Source organism: Pempheris klunzingeri, chromosome 17, assembly GCF_042242105.1.
Source record: "Pempheris klunzingeri isolate RE-2024b chromosome 17, fPemKlu1.hap1, whole genome shotgun sequence".
Taxonomy (NCBI): domain Eukaryota; kingdom Metazoa; phylum Chordata; class Actinopteri; order Acropomatiformes; family Pempheridae; genus Pempheris; species Pempheris klunzingeri.
In genome coordinates, this window is record NC_092028.1 from 5,428,572 (window position 1) to 5,448,828 (window position 20,257).

General features: G+C 39.3%; 1 protein-coding gene across 1 annotated transcript in view; it reads right to left on the bottom strand.

Annotated features, from left to right (window-relative positions):
* Positions 1-20,257, bottom strand: part of rbfox1 (RNA binding fox-1 homolog 1) — a 116,944-nt gene that overhangs the window by 36,695 nt on the left and 59,992 nt on the right. The window contains exons 2-5 of the mRNA XM_070847298.1: positions 13,078-13,371; positions 2,769-2,915; positions 2,550-2,603; positions 225-317 (exon numbers count right to left, since the gene is read on the bottom strand). Of these exons, the coding sequence (XP_070703399.1) occupies positions 225-317; positions 2,550-2,603; positions 2,769-2,915; positions 13,078-13,371 (588 nt within the window). The remainder of the gene's footprint in view (positions 1-224; positions 318-2,549; positions 2,604-2,768; positions 2,916-13,077; positions 13,372-20,257) is intronic.

Here is a 20,257-nt window from a genome sequence, read left to right on the forward strand (position 1 = left end):
TGTTTGGGGTTAATTAAACTGCACAAGGAAAGGGAAATGATGAGTCTTGGATGACCTGACAGTTTGATGTCATGAGAAGGATGGCAAGGTGGGATGTGACAGTAGAATGCCAAACGCTCTCACGCACAAACACACATATAAATACACAAACACACATACCCACAAATAGGAAAAGGAGGACAGGGAGAAGGAACAAATCGGAATAAATATTTAAGAACATGCACCTCTATTTTACGGCCTTCTACCACGGTGCCGTGTAATTTCTCTCTGGCCCTGTCGGCGTCCACGCTATGCTCGAACGTTACGAACCCAAAACCCTGCATGCAGGATGGAAAGAGGCAAGAACAACATGCACATTATTTTTTACATATTATAATCAACATTACGCTTAACAATGGCTTGCGTCAATAGGAGTGGATAGCACAATTTTCTGCTAACATTTCAGTATTTTATATTAACAAATATCTAGAAATATAACAGGTCTGGAAAAAAAGTCTAATCCATTGATTAGAGGAAACTGACCCTTCGCAAAGCCTTGTCCCTTGGCTATGCCTGTCAAGCTTTCCATTCCTTCATGGCACGTATCAGTTCTAATGAAAGGGCCCTGCACAGACTACTGTTTCTACTACACTTGGTGCCTGCTTAGGCAGATTTCAGGCTAGGCAAAATATATAGGCAAAAGAGGACGGATAGGCAAAAGCAAGCATCTCATTCTTAATTAGTGAACATAATTTTGCTGCCTGGAAGTTGTGCAAGTTGATTGAAAACTCTGTCTAGGAGTTTTACCCGTATGACAAACACAAAATGATATAGGCAACAAATTATGTTAGCCTTAGAAATAGTGCAGGGGTACTACTGCAGAGAGTAATGTACAATGTATTGTACTGTTTTGTCATGTTCAGAAATCCAAAGCTTGACAGGCCTGCCATCCCATGTTACAGTTGCTCGGCAGGTTGCTAAATTTCCTAAGATTGGACAATCACTGTTGGGGGGAGGGGTTTAGTGAATAGTCATTCGAATTCATATAGAACGTCAATTAACACAAATAAGTGTAAGTTAAAAAAGAAAACAACGTTTTTTTTTAACAATGAAAATACTGTGTGTAACACATTTTATTCACAACTGTTGGTTATTGCAATTGTCCACTGTTTTCTTCCATTCATTACCAACACTGTTCCAGTAAATTCAGGCTTCAAGGGTTAATAACGGCCTCAATAATAAATGACTGCTTTTATAGCAGGGGTGTATGACAATTGCATACAATGTAGACAGACACAAATCATAGACTAGAATGTTCCCATATTGCAAGGTGGTACGGCAAATAGATTCCTCTGATGAAGTCATAATAGAGAATATTAAATCTACCAAAAGAATGAAAGGAAAATGAACTTCATTTATGGCATGGCATCAGCAATAAGAAAAGACAATGGACTACAGTAGTAACAGGAAGCAAAGCATATCAGCCAAAAACTAAGAACATGAAAACAGTACATTCTGTTGTAAAAATCTCAAAAAACTATGGGACTTTAAAAGGAAAATCATCTTTGATAAACAATAGTCTACCTCAGAATAAGAGGAGGATGTTGTTCTAAGGAGGGCATATTAATATATCAGTATTGATCAGCCATGACTCTTTGGTGTGTTAATGAAATAGAGTGGAAAGATACTTAATTAACTTTGAACATCAGTCTACAACATTTTCATCGATATCAAACTTATATTTTCCCTCATTAATGTAGATTATCATTGAGTATATCATTGACTGCAAATATTTTGTTGCGGTGTAGCTCAGCATTTTTATTTGCACATTAACATATCAAGTATTTCTCAATCAGCAAATGTGTCTGCACTTGTGAAAGTCATTAGTCGGGGTTTAAGTGCAGTCCCAATTCAAGATCTGCATTTAGCCATGTATGATGTAGACGCCCTAAGATGTTCTTGCTTTGAACAGTTGTTCGATGATACTTTGAGACACGACTTGTGTGAACTTTGGATAGACAAGTATTCTGTTTACTGTACATGGTGGAGGACGTCCAAGTACATAGCTCAGCCTAGCTGAGCTGGTGATGTCAGCAAGAATGGTCTTGTCTGCATTGCACATTGAGGGTAGTGCGTCCCTCTGCTTTTGTGACTTTGGACACCCAAGTTCAACTTGCAAAGATCAAACTCCCAAGGGCATAACTTCAAACTTTGCAAAAACTATATTGACAAAGGCCTAATACATTTTGTGAATGCACTGATGAATCAGGCATAATGAATCAATTATGCTGATCCAATAGTGAGACATAAAAGGGACATTCCAATTAGTAATTCGCCTTTTACTAGAAGCACAATGAAAAAAGCAATATTAATTCCAGCTCTCTACGTATGGTCGCACACAGAAAGGACAAGGTTCCATCAAACACCAAGAAGCAGAATGAACTCTGCAAACATGAGTGCTGATAGATTCTTCCAGACCAGATGAGTCTGTAACAGTTATTACAAAAGTATGGAAAATTAAATAGAATTTATTTAGAAACACACTTAGGAAAAAGAGAAACACCATGTACCTTAGAACCACGCTCATTGAAGATGATTTCCACATCTAAGATTTTGCCAAATTGCTGTAAAGAAACACACAAAGAAAGTGAATGTTGAGTGACTGATTTTTACATTTCTTGACATATTCTTTTTTAGTTCAGTTCAATAGCAATTCAAAACCCAACTTTTTTTTTCTTTTTGTTCACCCAATTATTCTTGTCATATAGGTCAGATATCGTTGTACTTACGCCAAACATTTGCCTGAGGTCTGGGTCTCTGAACCTGAAGGGGATGTTGGAAACATGAAGTCTCTTGGGTTGGGCCTTGCTGTCTGTGCTTTCAGGTACAGTCTGTGTTGGCGGCTGACTGTCCGTCTGGGCGGCATCATCTGTCTGCTGAAAAACACAGAATAAAGGACACAAATGACAGATTAACAAAGGCACTTCCAGCAACTGTGAATGCATTTGTGACAGTCTGTGAAATAAAACTATAAATCCAGTTTAGCATCTGTATGTTTTATTTAAAATATTTGTTTGTCTCGCTGCCTGTGATCACCTTTAGCTGAATTTGATCAAATATCTGATGCAAATGCATCAAATGCGAATAATGTTAATAACTCTATTACATCTTTTGGCTGTTCATCAAGCCGCTGCTTTAACACAAAGTGAGCTAGTTGAGCTAGTTGTATATTAATGGTGAACATAACTGTGCACCAGACTTCATATCCTCATGAATGAGGATGTATATTCCTAATGTTTACAAATGTATAGTAGGCTGTGTGAACAGATAAGGACTGCAGCTTTTTGGTTGTATTCACCATAGCAGCAATAGCAACTGGAATTTTAGAGACAAAACCAGATTTTATGTCTTCCAGCAGAATCTTAAAGTGGTGAATGGCTTGTGGTAAGTGCTGACCTTGTGACTTGAAAAATCCATTCACTGATAAAGTCATTGAGAGGCAGTTGAAAGCTCTTGAAAAAGCTGGTAAGTGCACGTGAATTATGATTATTTTTCCAAATTACCACTCCTACTGTCAAGAGTGAACTTGTACATTCAATGGCCCACCGTATTCATTGTAATGCACAACCAGGCCACAGAAAGCACCACCAGGAATCAAACCCTGGAAATGTATGGTCCTCATGCGCTTCAGATTGTTACTCAAGATTCCCAAAAGATGACCCTGCCCTTTCCCTTGAACCAGGATTAGACCAATTTTAAATCAAATAAAGAAATATCACAAAATTATGGACGGATTGCCATGAAATATATTGTGTGCAATGCTCTGCAGAGGATGAATAATCTCACTTATGCCGCAGTTTGGACGAAAAGGAGCAAATTATGTTCACAGTAATTATATACAGTGGTGTGAAAAAGTATTTGCCCCCTTACAGATTTCTTCTGTTTTTGCTTTTTTGTCACACTTACATGTTTCAGATCATCAAACCAATTTTAATATCAGACAAAGATGACCTGAGTAAACACAAAAAGCAGTTTTTAAATGATGATTTCATTTATTAAGGGAAAAAAGCTATCCAAACCAACCTGGCCCTATGTGAAAAAGTAATTGCCCCCTAAACCTAATAACTGGTTGTGGCGGCAACAACTGCAATCAAGCGTTTGCAGTAACTGGCGATGAGTCTTTCACATTGCTGTGGGGGAATTTTGGTCCACTCTTCTTTGCAGAATTGTCTTAATTCAGCCACATTGGAGGGTTTTCGAGCATGAACGGCCTGTTTAAGGTCATGCCACAGCATCTCAATTGGATTTAAGTCCGGACTTGGACTAGGTCACTCGAAAACCTTCACTTTGTTTTTTTTTGAGCTATTCAGAGGTGGACTTGCTGGTGTGCTTCGGATCATTGTCCTGCTGCAGAACCCAAGTGCACTTGTGCTTAAGGTCACGAACTGATGGCCGGACATTCTCCTTCAGGATTTTCTGGCAGAATTCATGGTTCCATCAATTACGGCAAGTTGTCAAGGTCCTGAAGCAGCAAAGCAGCCCCAGACCATCACACTACCACCATGTTTGACTGTCGGTATGATGTTCTTTCTCCCAGATGCTGTGTTAGTTTTATGCCAGATGTAACGGGACACACACCTTCCAAAAAGTTCCACTGTTGTCTCGTCAGTCCACAGAATATTTTCCCAAAAGTGTGGGGGATCATCAAGATGTTTTTTAGCAAGTGTGAGATGTGCCTTTGTGTTCTTTTTGGTCAGCAGTGGTTTTCACCTTGGAACTCTCTCATGGAGGCCATTTTTGCCCCGTCTCTTTCTTATTGTTGAATCATGGACACTGACCTTAACTGAGGCAAGTGAGGCCTGCAGTGCTTTAGATGTTGTTTGGGGTTCTTTTGTGACCTCCTGCATGAGACGTTGATGCACTCCTGGAGTCATTTTGGTAGGCCGGTAGTCCTGGGAAGGTTCACCACTGCTCCATGTTTTCTCCATTCGGGGATAATGGCTCTCACTGTTGTTCTCTGGAGTCCCAAAGCCTTAGAAATGGCTTTGTAACCCTTTCCAGACTGATAGATGTCAATGACTTTGTTTCTTGTCTGTTCTTGAATTGCTTTAGATCGGGGCATGATGTGTTGCATTTTGAGATCTTTCAGCCTACTTCATGTTGTCTATTTAAGTGATTTCTTGATTCTACAGCTCTGGCAGTAATCAGGCCTGGGTGTGGCAAGTGAAATTGAACTCAGCTTTCAAAAACGTGGTTAATCACAGTTAATTCATGATTTAACAAGAAGGGGGCAATTACTTTTTCACATAGGGCCAGGTTGGTTTGGATAGCTTTTTTCCCTTAATAAATGAAATCATCATTCAAAAACTACTTTTTGTGTTTACTCAGGTCATCTTTGTCTGATATTAAAATTTGTTTGATGATCTGAAACATGTAAGTGTGACAATAAAGCAAAAACAGAAGAAATCTGTAAGGGGGCAAATACTTTTTCACACCACTGTACATTGATCACATCTTATAATTTCCATTGTAATAGCAATTCTTTTCCAATTCTTTACCCTTTTCCAGTGAAATAAATATAACTCTCATTCTGAGTGTGATTTGAAAAGAGAAAGTGAGATTTGATCGCACACTGAATGCATTTTTGAATCTATTTAGAGGGCATGTTCAAGCAAAAGTGGTCTGTGACGTTGCTCTTTAATATCAAGCTAGTTCTACCATACACAGTTACAGACCTGAGGCCATGGATTCTGGATTGAAGCCCATGAATTAGAAAGAAGTCATGAATGGTGCAAGAGACAAAAAGGTGTTTGCACAGGAAAGAGTTAAAATATGCAAACGTAATAGATGCTCATGCACACATAGACAGAGTACCAGCAGCAGTCTGTGTTTGTCCTTTATCTCTCAGTGTGAGTGAGATCAATGTCCGTTAAACACAAGAGAGGACTCCACAGTCTCCTGTTACATTGCAAGTGTGTGTGTTACAAAAACTGTTGGTGTGTCTCTTTGCTGGCAATAGGGCTAATTCATTTATGAGCAAGTCTGTTAATCAATTAATACCCTCATCTAGAGACATGGGAGGATAATCCCATTGAAAACACCTCAAACTGGCCTCAAAAAGTAACAGTTTAATTGAAGCAACACATCTCACACCGTGAAAAAAGGTGTTGCTCCAAAGAGGTGTTGATTATTCACTGCAGAGTGTGACATAAATGTGACGTTATTTTGTAGGGAGGGTGGTGGCTGTACCAAAAATTTATTGAACATGGAGACTGCTGTCATAGACATGTGTAACATACCGAAATCATGATCCTACAAGATAGACAGCGTTTTCTGTTCCTCCGTTCTCTATTTTGCTCACAAATAGTCCCAACCTCCAAGCCAGCTAAAAATACGTGTGTGTATGTGTGTGTGCGTGCGTGTGTGTGTGTGTGGGTGTGTGAGTTTGAAAAGAAGCAGCATAAGGCCAACAGACTGCAAGTCTTCCACGCAACGCCCAGGTATATACTGGCACATATGGAAAGGAGTGTACACACACACAGCAGCAACTGCCATCTGTGCAAAGCTCCTCGTCGGTGGCGACATCCACCTACACTTGCAGTGAAGACATAAAACAAACAAACTGTGAGACAAAGCATCTCATTTCATCCCTTTTGGCACCAGAAATTGATATGTGAGGCGAGGCCAGACTGAATGTAGAGTGGTTTCAGACATATTGGATATAACAGAGATGATGGCTAACATCAGGTTCTCAGAGAGGAGACATTAAAGTGGAACCTGGAGAAACAGTGCGGTTAAAAGGCTGGCTCAAAACATTTAGTTTGAAAGTAATTGTTGACGTTAGCACCTGTTGTTCAGAAACAGAAGAAAGGAAGAAAAGCAGAACAAAAGAGCATAACGCTGAAACAAAAGCCTCACAAGAGCTTTTGACTCAGTGTTAAGTATATTAACATATTGAACAGACCGCACATCATGCCAAGCTCTGGAAAAATTAGGTAATTGGACCTTCAGTTAAGATTTTCTTGTCAAAACATATTGATTTCACAATTTGTAGAGGAAGGAGCTAAAAGTGTGCTGAGAATGGCACCACAGAATCATTCATCTCAAAAAGGGAAGAGCCGTTTTGATTTTATTGATTCTAAATTGAACTGATATTTCAGTGAATATACATTTGATCGTAGTCCGTCCATTAAATTAGGGGATGTCTAAAAGCCTGCCACAATGGCAACAGCTTCAAGAGGCTGTACTTATGTACTATAGTGATGTTCACCATGGTTTTAATGTTTACTAATCAGCACTAAACTTAAGTATTTTGTAAGTATTGAAGCCATTAAAATTTTGACCTGTGCAAAACAAAAGTCAGGATCACCAGTGTCTTTTGGATTTATCTTCTGGGTACCATGAATGTAACACATTTTGTGCATTCTGTACATTGTGGACATATTTCATTTGGTAAGTGAAAACTTTGACCTCCTGAATGTGCTAGTGGAAAAGAGGACCACCACAGTCATGTCTTCTGGGGACTATGAATATCCGTACCAAACATGGTACTTCATCAGATATTTGGGTTTGGACCACAGGGGTGGACCAAATGACCAATGGTCAATACTATCCCAACAGCCAGTCTTTGAATTTGATTCAAGAGACTGGTACAAGTCTACCATACTGTAAATGGCTCAGTGCGATGCTACAATCAGGACATGGTCAAACCAAACATCCCAGCCCCTCCATGACACTCTGCTACAGTCAAATATCTTCTATTTTCTCACTACGAGGGGGGGGGCTGCAGTCGCTCAACAAAATCACCACTGCTTGCAGAACAGAAACTCTTCTTACTGTAAGTCATTTTGGATTGCCAGCTAAATAAATGTAATGCCATCTAATGTACAGTCTCAACACTAGTGGGGCAAAGAAGTGTGGAATTATTAAATTTAGATGTGGTTAATCCGGTATGAAACATGCATAGTCAGATAATCTGCCCATTAAATTATGATATATACTGTGAAAAGTTTACATTTTGGGTACAAAATGTAAAAAGGCTCATCCTTTGGGGAACATGAATGTTTTCAGTAAAGGGCAATTAGTCCATTGGGTTCTCTGACATATGGAACAGTGCAGATCCATCATAACAGCAGAATAGGCAGAAATTTTTCTGTCAAGATTCTTCAACAAAGAATAAAATGACTTTCCCATTATTCTTCTCTCTCTCAACTCCCTCACTTTGTTTCACTGCACACACTTGGGGCTCACAGTGAGGAGAGAGGAGGCTGACGCTGCTCTATAAACACTAAGACCAGATGAGGTCATTCCTCCACGATGCAAACACAGCACACAGCTCACACTAGTAGAGAAAGAGAGAGGCCGAAAGATGCCCACCTTCAGCTACAAGACATTACACCAACAAGTCAAAGGTCTGTTAGAAGCTTTTCCCAATAATGGGTTCACTTTTTTTAAACGTTTGTGATGCAGCACGCACAGTGTTATTCAGCTGCTTTCATTACTGTGACAAAATATGCTTGCCGTGCAAAATATTTTTAACCAATGAATATGTTTTTATGACCTGTTACATTGTTGTCCAAAACTGTTATGGAGTCCAAGAACCTCTAATTCGCAGGCTGATTGCAATTATAATATACTGAATCAGATAAATCAGTGAAAATCCACACATAAATAACAGGGTGGTGTGAATAACATGGACTGTAAATACAAAACTTTATATTTTTACTTTGCCAGCAGAAATGAGTAAAATGATTACATGAATGATCATTATATTACATTAGGATTCCACTGATATGGGATTGATTTAATAAATGTTATTGTCATCCTTAACCAGTACCCTAATTGTTAGAACTGTTGTATCCATGACTGTTTTGAGTTGTGTATTTCGTACACATGAAGTAAATTCAATAATAAAGTTAAGATAAATAACAAAATAAAAAGTTGCATCAATGCCTTAACAAAGACAAATTTAAGACGTATCACTGACTAAATGTTAAAACTATCACAGGCATATTTTACACAGCTGTAGCTATTTAATGGTGCGACTGTAAACTTAAACTGTGAAAATGCTGCCTGCATATCTGTATCTGTATGCTTTCCGATGGCCAAAGATGGCTCGTCTCGGGAGGAACACCACTCTGCTACATTTTGACATTTGGAAACATATGGGAGTGCACTGTGTGTTTTCCCATTCAAAAAAAGCAATAGTGTTGTCGAGATAAAACGTCAGTGTTATTGATGGTACTTGTCGAGTAATTGACAGCCAGTCAGTGCTGTCAGTCATCTAAATGGGAATCCTCAAGTGTAGTACAATTAACACTAAATTGTCCTTATGCACTGTATTTTAATAACTGTGCTTTCACCATTCACATCATCATGTGTCATCAGGACCTCCACGATTGGCTGTGAAGCTCACTGTTATCCTAAACATTTTGATTAGAACCACATTTAATCATGATGTCTGCCCTGTAATGGATTGCAAGCATACAATAAACTGAAAAATAGCCATGTCTCATGTAGATGCCCAATAAGTATCTGAATATAATAATATGATTTTATGTACATTACTTTATTTATCCTCGGGGGGGAAATTCTGGGATATTTTCTAAAGACACTTTTCATGTAGAGCATCTCAAGACCATACTCTTTAATTTGCAGAGAACCTCAGAACTGATTCTACAGAGAGACAGCAGTGTGTATCAACATGCTACAATCTGAGAGACAATGAATTGCCTACAAACACACACACACAATAATGGGTAATGACCAATAATAGTAATAGATGCAGTAGGAGCAGATCCATAACAGTCCATGGAATAATGCACTGCAGAAATAGTCTGCTACAAGTAAAAGTCCACCATTGAAGATAGTACGAAAGTACTAAAAGTAAAATCTGAATTATTGACACGTTATATTATGTTTTGTAGCCTATTGTTAATCCAAATCTGTAAAGTAACTAGTTGCTAAAGCTGTCAAATAAATGTAGTGGATTAAAAAGTGCATTATTTTCAGTGGAAGTCCGAAATAGCAGAAAATATATAGGCCTCTACTATAGTAAAGTAGAGCCTCAACTTAGTACATAAGTATTGAAACTAAACGTACTTAATAACTTTCCAGCACTGGTGTTGTGGCGAACAGCTGAAGCATGCAGGAGTAAGAGAAACACTGAGAGACACAGAGTAGACGTGGCTAAAAGGAGGAGAGCAGTGAAAAGAAGGTTCGGTGATGTGGGGGAAGGAGTGCAGGAGACAGACTGACCAAGAGGGAGAACTGATGAGACTTCCAGATGTAAGAAATGCCGACCTCTTGCTGCCAACATGCTTTCTTTCTCTCTCACTCATTTCTACCATAGAAGAATTTAGGGTTTTCAGCGAAGAAATCCTCACACTACACTCTTAGCACACAAACAAGACCTGCGTTTCTGATAAAGCAAATTATGAAAGTTCGGAAAGATTAAAGGAAAGCTGGAAAAGTGATTTTCCAGTTTTGTAATCAATTATCAATGACCAGCTGTAAACGCTAACTGCTAATGTAATACTGGGTACAAATGTAATAATGGGTGCTGTGGTACTTTCAGGTGAGGTCAGGTCTTCTTGTTATGCTGTGAAGTTATCTGTTCTCTATCACTGCATTAAATCCAGACAGGGTTTGAACTCTCGGAACATTTTCTTTTTAACATGTAAATAAGGATGTCTCCGAGCTTAGATTCAACACATTCTGTTCAGCCTCTTTTACATTCATTTTGAGAGTAGCAGAGGACTTTGAAATTTATGCATTTACACATAAATTGGTGCATAAAAATCACCAGAATGCTGGCAATAAAGTGTCTGACACTCAAAATCTCATGGGGGAGAATCCCCAGACACCCCAGCCATGGAGTGTCTGGAATGGCTGAACTGAACACAAGTTCAGTAAGTTTCAGGTCACTCTGCCCCTACTATTTCACCGGATCTGTGTGGAAATACTGCTAAATTCATTGTTTTATTTCTGTAAGACATAAGTCATAAGTCATAGAAAATCCTGTGTTGTGTTGCTAATGTTAGTTGTGTTTTTGTTTAGATATCATAGTCAACTCTATATGTATTCCTCCTTCATATATACTGTATATATGTGCATTTATCAATGGAACTTAATCTCTGACTCAGATAAATATTTATTAAGTTTGAAAGTCCAGCCGAAAAAGAAAAAGAAAACTAAGCATTTTTTTCCAGTGCTGAGGGAACATATTATTACTATGCAAAATAATACCCGTCTTTATGACACTTAAGGCCAATGGCATCATAAATATTTATGAAAATGAACTGAGTTATAAATCCAGAGAACAAATGACTAGCAGAAGTTTTGTCGCCTGCGAGGCTGCACTTGCATATGCAGCATTAAAAATCATATGAATTCTATTAGAACAGTAACTCAAAAATGGCCCCCACAGATCACTGGCAATTGTCTTGGGGGAGCTGGAGTGTCGAGTGATAATCAGATTACACTCAGAAAAAAATACTGTGGGGTCTGGTTTCTAGTTGCACTATACAGCTGAACAAATACACAATAGAGGGGATTGGAAGGGAGTTGGAGCAGATTTCACCATCACCTGCCCTGCAAATGGTGATCTCAGCATAGTTAGATGAGCAATGGTTTTAAATGGGACATTTTTCAGACAGATATTGATTGATGTAAACCATGGACTGTAGAAAAACATAACAGACATCAGCAGCCACTGATACTGACTACGAAAGGTTATGAAAGGCACAATAGTGCATTGAAACACCCATTATATATTTTTTATATTAGATACATGATTTTAACATAAATTAAAAAACGTTTATTGACTATTAAATCTATCATGAAAAGGTGATTTGTATGTGATTTGAAGTGATCTATAGAATTATTCAAGATAATCTGGTAATCATGTCTGAATATACTATTCTAATAATATCTATATTCTAAATGTAATACATGCCATGTAAACAACATATTCCATTTGGATATTCTGAATTAGATGTTATTCTGAACATAGCATTCTCGGATTGACGGGGAATGCTGATATTATTTTGAGTTTTAGGAGCATTCTTTGGACATGTATATGACGCATTTGGAACATACATCTCAACTGGCATTTTGTGACACAGCCTCTGGCCAGTTACGGTCAGCTCTGTGCAATGTGAACACACCAACTAGCCAAAAATTTGGAGGTAGAAACACACAGACTTTTAAACATTTTGAAAGACATTTTGAAAGACTTGGATATCAGGATATTGTAGCTGTAGGACATACATCATGGGGGAAATGTATGCTAATAGGAGTATGCACAGCTGCATGTAAATGTGAATATTAGTAGTATTGATTTTCATTAGCCATATAAACAGCTTAGTAGCAATATTGTCTTTTTGAGAATAAGGGCAAAAGCCAATATTTTGTGTATGTAAATGTAGAAAGTAATAACAGCAAGTCATTTTGTCTTAACTAACTGAATCAGACTATGGGTGAGAAACCGACCTTAAGTATCCTTTTCCACTTTTCAAAATTCAAGGATTCAGTCCTACAAGCCCACATCAACCATACTTTCAGATCATGATCAATTCCACAAAGCCCTTTGCTCATGATCCAATCTTACATTTTACTAGACCTAGAGGCTGTGGTCCAGTCTTGCATTCCTATGTCTTCAGGTCTCAGTGTTTTATCCATGTTTGCTTGCCTTTCAAAGCACACTATTATTAATATCTTAGAAGCTTGCACTCTATTTGTAAGAACCAAATTTCTTCAAGTTTCTCAAAGGAACATCTTCATCATCAAACTCAAAGATATCCGTGTGTCCAGTAAGATACTGTAGGTATGGGAATGTTTAACCTAGCTTAGCATTAATACTAGAAGCAAGCCGAAACCCCTCTAAAAGTCACAACCAAACGTTCAAGCCTCTATGTGGAGGCTTAATTACAATTGAACAAATTCTCATGTTAAATAAACAAGTTACAACATGTATATACGATAGCATTTAGATATCCAAAAGAAATAATAATTAAATAAATACACAGCACGGAAACATTTAACTCTAAAACCCAGTTATTGCCAACTTTAACATCAACCTCTTCCATGCTGACTTACTGTGGCTGTGCCGGTGACCGTCTGACTGCCGGAGTCTGACCCGCTCTGCTCATTGTGGCTCTGTGAGGACTGGTACATGTTGAGTGGATGCTCGCTGACGGAAGCCTGGACCCCGGCGAAGTCCTGTGGTGCTGCTGGGTGCTGGTGTGGATGTGGGTGGGAGTGTGGATGTGGATGGGGGTGTGAAGCTGTGAACTCAGCTGGAATGCTGTTCTGGGGAGGAGGGGCAAACTGGGCTGATGGGTAAGCCTGTGCCATGGATGGATCCGGGGGTGCCGGTGTGTCCTGGTTACCCTGTATGGACGAAGAGATACACTTAATTAATTTAGAGGACCATGCAAAGATTCCAACATCACTTGAATATGGTTTTTCAAAAATTCCATCTTCTTTTATTGTTTTGTCATGCTAGTGGCAAGACTCTGGCTGCAATTACAATTAAATTCTGTACAGTCCCCAGAGGATGAATCCTAATGATTGGTGACTCCCAGACTTTCAATCTAGAATTACCACCAAGAAATTTCATTCAGAGTGAAATAACTTCACAACTACTGGACAGATCTTACCAGATTAAATCTGGTATATGTACAGTTGCATTCTTTATTATTATTCATCCAACATTGCAAATTAGGTGTACTGGAAGTAGTGTTCAAAAGTAGTGTTCAGTAGTGTTTTCTTCATCTTCATCTTATCTTATCTTGCATCTGGCAGTAGTGTAAAGAACAGCTCAAACAAGAACAATTGAAATAGCTCAATACAACTAATATTACATGTGGTTTCTTCAAATTCCAAACAATATGCCACTTTTAATGACTACTGTGGTATCAATTATGAACTGCTGAAAATGTAATGCATAGCCAGACACCAGGTTCTGACAGTGTTCCTCAGGAATCTCAGCTCTCTAATATTCTTGGCTTTGTGTGCTACAACAGCCTTCTTCAAATCCCACCAAAGATTTTCTATGGGATTTATATTAGGCGACTCTGACAGACACTCTAGTATCTTCCAGGACTTTCTCTAAAGCCAAGTCTTGGTGGAGTATGAGGTCTTGGGATCATTGTCGTGTTAGAAGGTCCAGTGACGACCAAGCTTCAGCTTCCTCACAGACGGCATGATGGATTCTCCTAGGATTTCCTGATACTTGATTGAATCCATCTTGCCCTCCAAATGCTGCAGGTTTCCAGTGCATCACTGAGCCAAAGCCATGCTTCACTGTAGGCAGGGGGTTCTTTTCAGTGTATCAGACATACCGTTGATCCATAGACCAGTTGTGTTTCACTGCTCCACAGAAGAAAATCCCAAATCTTCTGTGGCTTATTTATATGGTTTGAAACATATTGGAGCTAACTTGTGTTGTGCTTTTGAGTCAGTAGTGGTGAACGTCTTGGAATTCAGGCGTAGAGGCAGTCAGCGATAAGTATCAATCAATCAATCAATCAATCTTTATTTATATAGCGCCAATTCATAACAGCGTTATCTCAAGACGCTTTCCATGAAGAGCAGGTCTAGACCAAACTCTTTAATTACAGAGAGACCCAACGATTCAGGAATTCAAAATTAAGGATTCAAGAATCCCCACATGAGCAGCATCAGATATTATATTGAGCAACAGTGGCAGGAAGAACTCCCCTTTAACGGGAAGAAACCTGGAACAGACCCAGGCTCAATGTGGGCGGCTTTACCGTATGAGCCTTACCGTAGAAACTGAAACCTCAGTGCCTGCTGCCACCAAGTCTTGCTGCAGGTCTTTTGGGTTGGGAGTTTGGTTGTTCTGCCTATCCAACACTTTGTTCTCAAGCTAAATACCTGTTTAGCATAATTTTTAACACATCCAACTATAGATGGATACATCAACCATACTGTATATTTACTAAAAAAGTTTTCATCCTTAGGAATATTAGTTTATTGTAACCCTCAATAGTCTTGTTGTATGTAAAGTCCCCTACTTCTGACTGTCATAAGACAATAAACTGAACCATCAGGACACACGTGCACACACACATTCACACAGTAGTCTACTCTATATAGAGGAAAACACACTTCTAGACACACACTGTTAGAGCTGCTGCTCCGTAATAAGAACCAATTTATCCATCACCGAGAGAGCTGGTTTATCCACTTGATTATTCAGAACATTAGTATGGCAAGCTGCTACTGTAATATACAATAAATATGCTTTGTTGAACTTCTCTGGGCTAAACTACATTTCATTTATTATAGATAGGTGTATATGTATGCAATTGAAAGCAATTACAATGGTACAATATGATTTAGTTTATAGGACTTGTTGTGATATCTTTTCTGGATATGGAAAATGTATCCACATACAACCAGCAATTCTGAAAGGTCATCTAGCTCCTTGCTAGTGCACAATATTAATTTAAAAGCAAACTCTTCTTTCGAAGGGAAAATAATCAGAGCTCACACAGCCACAACACTTTATGGATGTAAGGCTAATGTTCTCCAGCTTCTCCATCAGCCCAGATTACCTTCTTAAAGTATATGCAATATTAGCTTAGTTAGCAAGACTACTGAAAATGCCTTTATCTGACTTCCTCTGTCATGTGACCCTTTGCATTCATGTTATGGCGATCCCATGCTTGTTAGCTAGCCAGCCAGCCAGGCCTACCCCTTTTGCATATCTGATCACAATGTGGCAAGAATCAAGAATAAATGCCAAAGCCCAATGATCAGATGTCTGGGTTTGCAAATACTTGTAAGTGACATCTGTACAGTTAAGCTACATTCTTCAGAACATAATCCATCAAACGAGTTGAAAGGTCATCTAATTCCACCTCACCTTATCGCAAGCTGCTCATCAAAACTCTACAGCGAAGCCCTTTCTCTGTGAAAGGAGAATCATTTGAGCCCATACAGCAGCAACACTTCTCTTCATCTGGGAAGTGTCATGTTTGTTGATAAGTGTGCCAGCTCATAGACCTAATTCACAGACCTGAGATCAGATGCTCGTAGAAATCAGTACAACAATGGTTTCCCTTTATACAATGGTAGCATTTATCACGATTTATAAGATGTAGTAAGGTGTAGGTATTTTTAGATGCAAAGTCCCTCGACTTAAGACAGGAATTTTGCAAAATATGATGACATACACGTAGGGGACGTGAAGCCAGTATATGGCCAGTATTTAGATTCTAGCAATCCCATATTTGTAGTAAGAGGAGGAAACTATACCTTAACAACAAACCCCACATATCACAACCAAACACAGATCCAAACTATTGAATACAGCAATGACTGTTCAAGACAAACAGCAAAAAAGAATTTCGGAGAGAATTATGTGTTTTAGAAATGTGGTTGCAGCTGGCTGTAGCTGCAATTCACAAAACAATAACAGAAAAAGTGAAGGACAGAAAGTGAATGTGCCCCCAAACACTTAAAGAGTGTGGTGTGTAAGTATGTGTGAGAGTATGTGAGAGAGGTTACTCCTGTGGGACATTTATATCTCAGCCATTACACACACAGAGAGAGAGAGAGAGAGAGAGAGAGAGAGAGGTGTAGCAATATGTAGGAAAAAGAAAGAGAGGGTGAGCGAGGGACGAGAGAGAGAGAGAGAGAGAGAAAGAGAGAGAGAGAGAAAGGGATGCAGACAGTGAGTCTTGGCTAAATGCTCTGCTGTGTAATGAGAACCACATTTAGAAGGCTGAAATATGCTTTACGTGGCAGAGTACTGCACCCCCCATCCACACAGGCACAGTCACTCACACACACACACACACACACACACACACACACACACACACACACACGACTGAAGAAATACAATTAAAATTCTGAATAAGCGCATAGAGATAGAACAAATTACTCTTCATGTTTACTCTAGAACTATCTCACTATTTCTCAAAAGCAAATTGGTGATTCGAATCAAATGTGTGTCTTGTGTAGTAAATGTTTAATGACTTGATCCTTCCTCCATCTATTAACTCTTCGACTTACTCCTGAGAACTCCACCAAATCTTAGATTGACTTGACTTCAACCAGAGATTGTGCCGCAGACTTCTGTTGCACTGCATTGTGAAAGGCACAGTTCTAGTGGAACATGTTACCAGATGACATACAGTACAGAGCTGCAGGTCCTCAGTGCCTTAAAGGTAGAAGCTAAGGCTTAGTGAGGATCCACGTTGTTTCCTGTTTTTTCTGGAACAGAACCTGGATGTTACAGTTTACTAAACTTTGGGGTATCTTTCCCCCCATATTTTACAATGAAGTCTTGCAAGGACCCCTATGGCAAGTATGAGTACAGGGGTAATTACAGTGAGTTAAGTACAGGTCTCTGAACATACATTTGAGTACTGTAATAAAACAGACAATATACCAATTGATATAGTGCATGTTTAATACTGTGCATGTTCCCTTACATCTGAAATCATATGAATAGTAATATTTCCCTATCTCTTTCTCTCTCCTTCAATGTCCTTAGTTCCTCTTCCTTTCACTACTGAACAAACACAGCTAACCTTTTTCAGTGTACAGGCTTTCTTGGTGTCATTTCCAAAGCAGCCCCCCCCCTCTCTCTCTAATGCGTGAATTCATCTCGCTTGCTTGCTAGCTCCTACCATGGATGAGGTATAAAAAAAAGAGTGCATGCAGACATACCGACACCCATATAAACAGAGCACGCAGCCCTGCAAACCCACATATACTGCATAAGCACACACACACACACTCACATACAATTCATAAGCACACACACAGCCCACAAAAGGGGCATGCAGCATGCTGCAAACATACAGTGCAGCGTGAGAGAGCGAGTGCAGAAGTGACAATAAGGAGAGAGAAAGGCAGAGAGAGAGGGTGGAGAGAGAGAGAGAGAGAGAAAGAGAGAAAGAGAGAGAGAGAGAGAGAGAGAGAGAGGGGAAAGACAGTGTTTCAGAAGTACCTGCTCTACCATCTTGCCTCAGCCTTCCTTCCTCCATGCACATCCAGCTGCGCTAAGTTGCAAGTCCAGCCCGCCAGTGTCTGCCTACAGCTAGCATCAATTATGGATGACTTTGTGTGTGTATGTGTGTGTAGTGGGGGAAAGAGGAGGAGGAGGAGGAGGAAGAGGAGGAGGTGCCACTGTGAATGAGAGCAGCATTCCCCAAAAACATTTTCACGACTCTGTCCTCTTTCACAGTCCTTTTCCTCTCCTTTACTCGTACCTCATTTTTGTTCCCTTTTTTTTAATTTGCACAATTAAATTCTACAGGCAAAAGTATATGAACACCCCCGTCCACATGCTTTTTGTGCAGTGTATGTCTGTTTTTCTTGGTTTAGGCCCTTTAGCTTCAGTGAAGGGAAACACACCACAGCATACAATATAAGCACACTGTATATATCGGTAGATAGATACAGATAGATAGATAGATAGATAGATAGATAGATAGATAGATAGATAGATAGATAGATAGATAGATAGATAGATAGATAGATAGATAGATAGATAGATAGATAGATAGATAGATAGATAGATAGATAGATAGATATTTGTGTTTTACTGAATACAGGATTTCCCATTAAATTGTTGCCAGGTTAAGATAGTAGCTACAACATAAGCCTGCACTTGCTTTACTTTGCATATAACAGTAAAATATGCAGCAGTGAAAACAACAACAGGAATATTTTATTTCAACTGATAAGTAGTTCAAATGGGGAAACTATGAACAGACTTTTTCACTGATTGTAGTGCAGTACTTAGTGAAAAAGCAGCACAGAAACGTCTTAATGACAATACTGTTGTCTATGTTTTTTGGCAGGATGTTCAGTCAAAAAAGAAAATCAAATAAAGGCCTGTATTCAATTGTGCTACAGTAATATAGCAAAACATCCAATAGGACATTCATATCTGACACTAGAGCATCTCAGACAGAGACAGAGGTTACTATCTCCGTTCATATACAACAACAACCTGTCCTAATGTCCTAAAGTCCCATACCTAGGTCACGTGATGACACCTGAACCATCCATTAGCTGATGATAACTGTGGTATCGAGCCCCCAAAATGCTAGAAAATACATTACATTTTTTCTCATCAAATAAAAAAGACAATGTTTGCTTCACTTTCCTATTGAAAATGATAATCATTAGATCATTTTAGTGGCTGGTCCATGCCCCCCCCCACTCTTCTTATGTAATGCCAGGTTCTCTCTTTGTGAAAAACTGAATACATCTGTCTCAGCCTCTCTGTGATGCTGTGGCTTTCATAGGAAATCCTATCAGTCAACCATGAATCACAACACAGAGAAAGAAAGAAATGAAAGACGCATACACACACACACACATACACACACACACACACACGCAAATACGCACAAATACACAGACAGTGTATCATCTACAGATCAATAGTTTGCTAAGCGGCCATGGCCCTCTAGCTGTTTGATCGCCCAGACACACACAAGGACTTGGAGTGTGTGAAAGGAGAAGCTGGATGACAGAGTATGGTAGGGTGAGTTCCAACCAGATGTGTGTGTGAATGTGTGTGTGTCCTGGTCATGTAGTTGACAGATGGTTTGGGGCGATGTGAGGCAGGGTGTGACCGAAGCAACACCGCTGAGGCAGGATGAAAACACACACACACACACACACAGCATTGCTGGGCTGGTTGGCAGATCTGCTCAGTCACTCGAGGCCAGACGTTCATTCGGTTGTTCGTTCATTCAGTCGTTGAGACAGAACTTCATCTCAGTCATGAGTCAGCCAGGCTCCCACCATCAGTCACAATATGTATTTATCTATGATTGTTACTGTGTACTGTTTAATATGAACTTTGTGTCCACCTTTGTCTGGGTGGAAGAAATCTAAAGCAAAAGCAATTGTTAAGGTCTAAAGTGACGGTAGCAACTGGCTTGTCCGGGCCCATCCAGAATGCAGATTAAACCTTATCCTTCTACGATCAAGCTCTAATGGTAGGCATGTCTTTTAACACTCACTATTTGGACAGCTCCAAACTGATTATTTCATCCATTTCAGGAGTTCAGTCCTGCTTGCTTAAGTTACAATATAGCACAAAATGTTTGGTGGGCACGTAAAAGTCGGTGTATCGATAAAAATGTGATAAATTGCAGTGGACACAGACTACTGGAATTATAGGGCAGAAAAAAACATGATGCCCGTAAAGCATATAACTTAAACATTCAACCTTGCAATGGATGGATGGATGGATGGATAAATGCTACCACAGTGT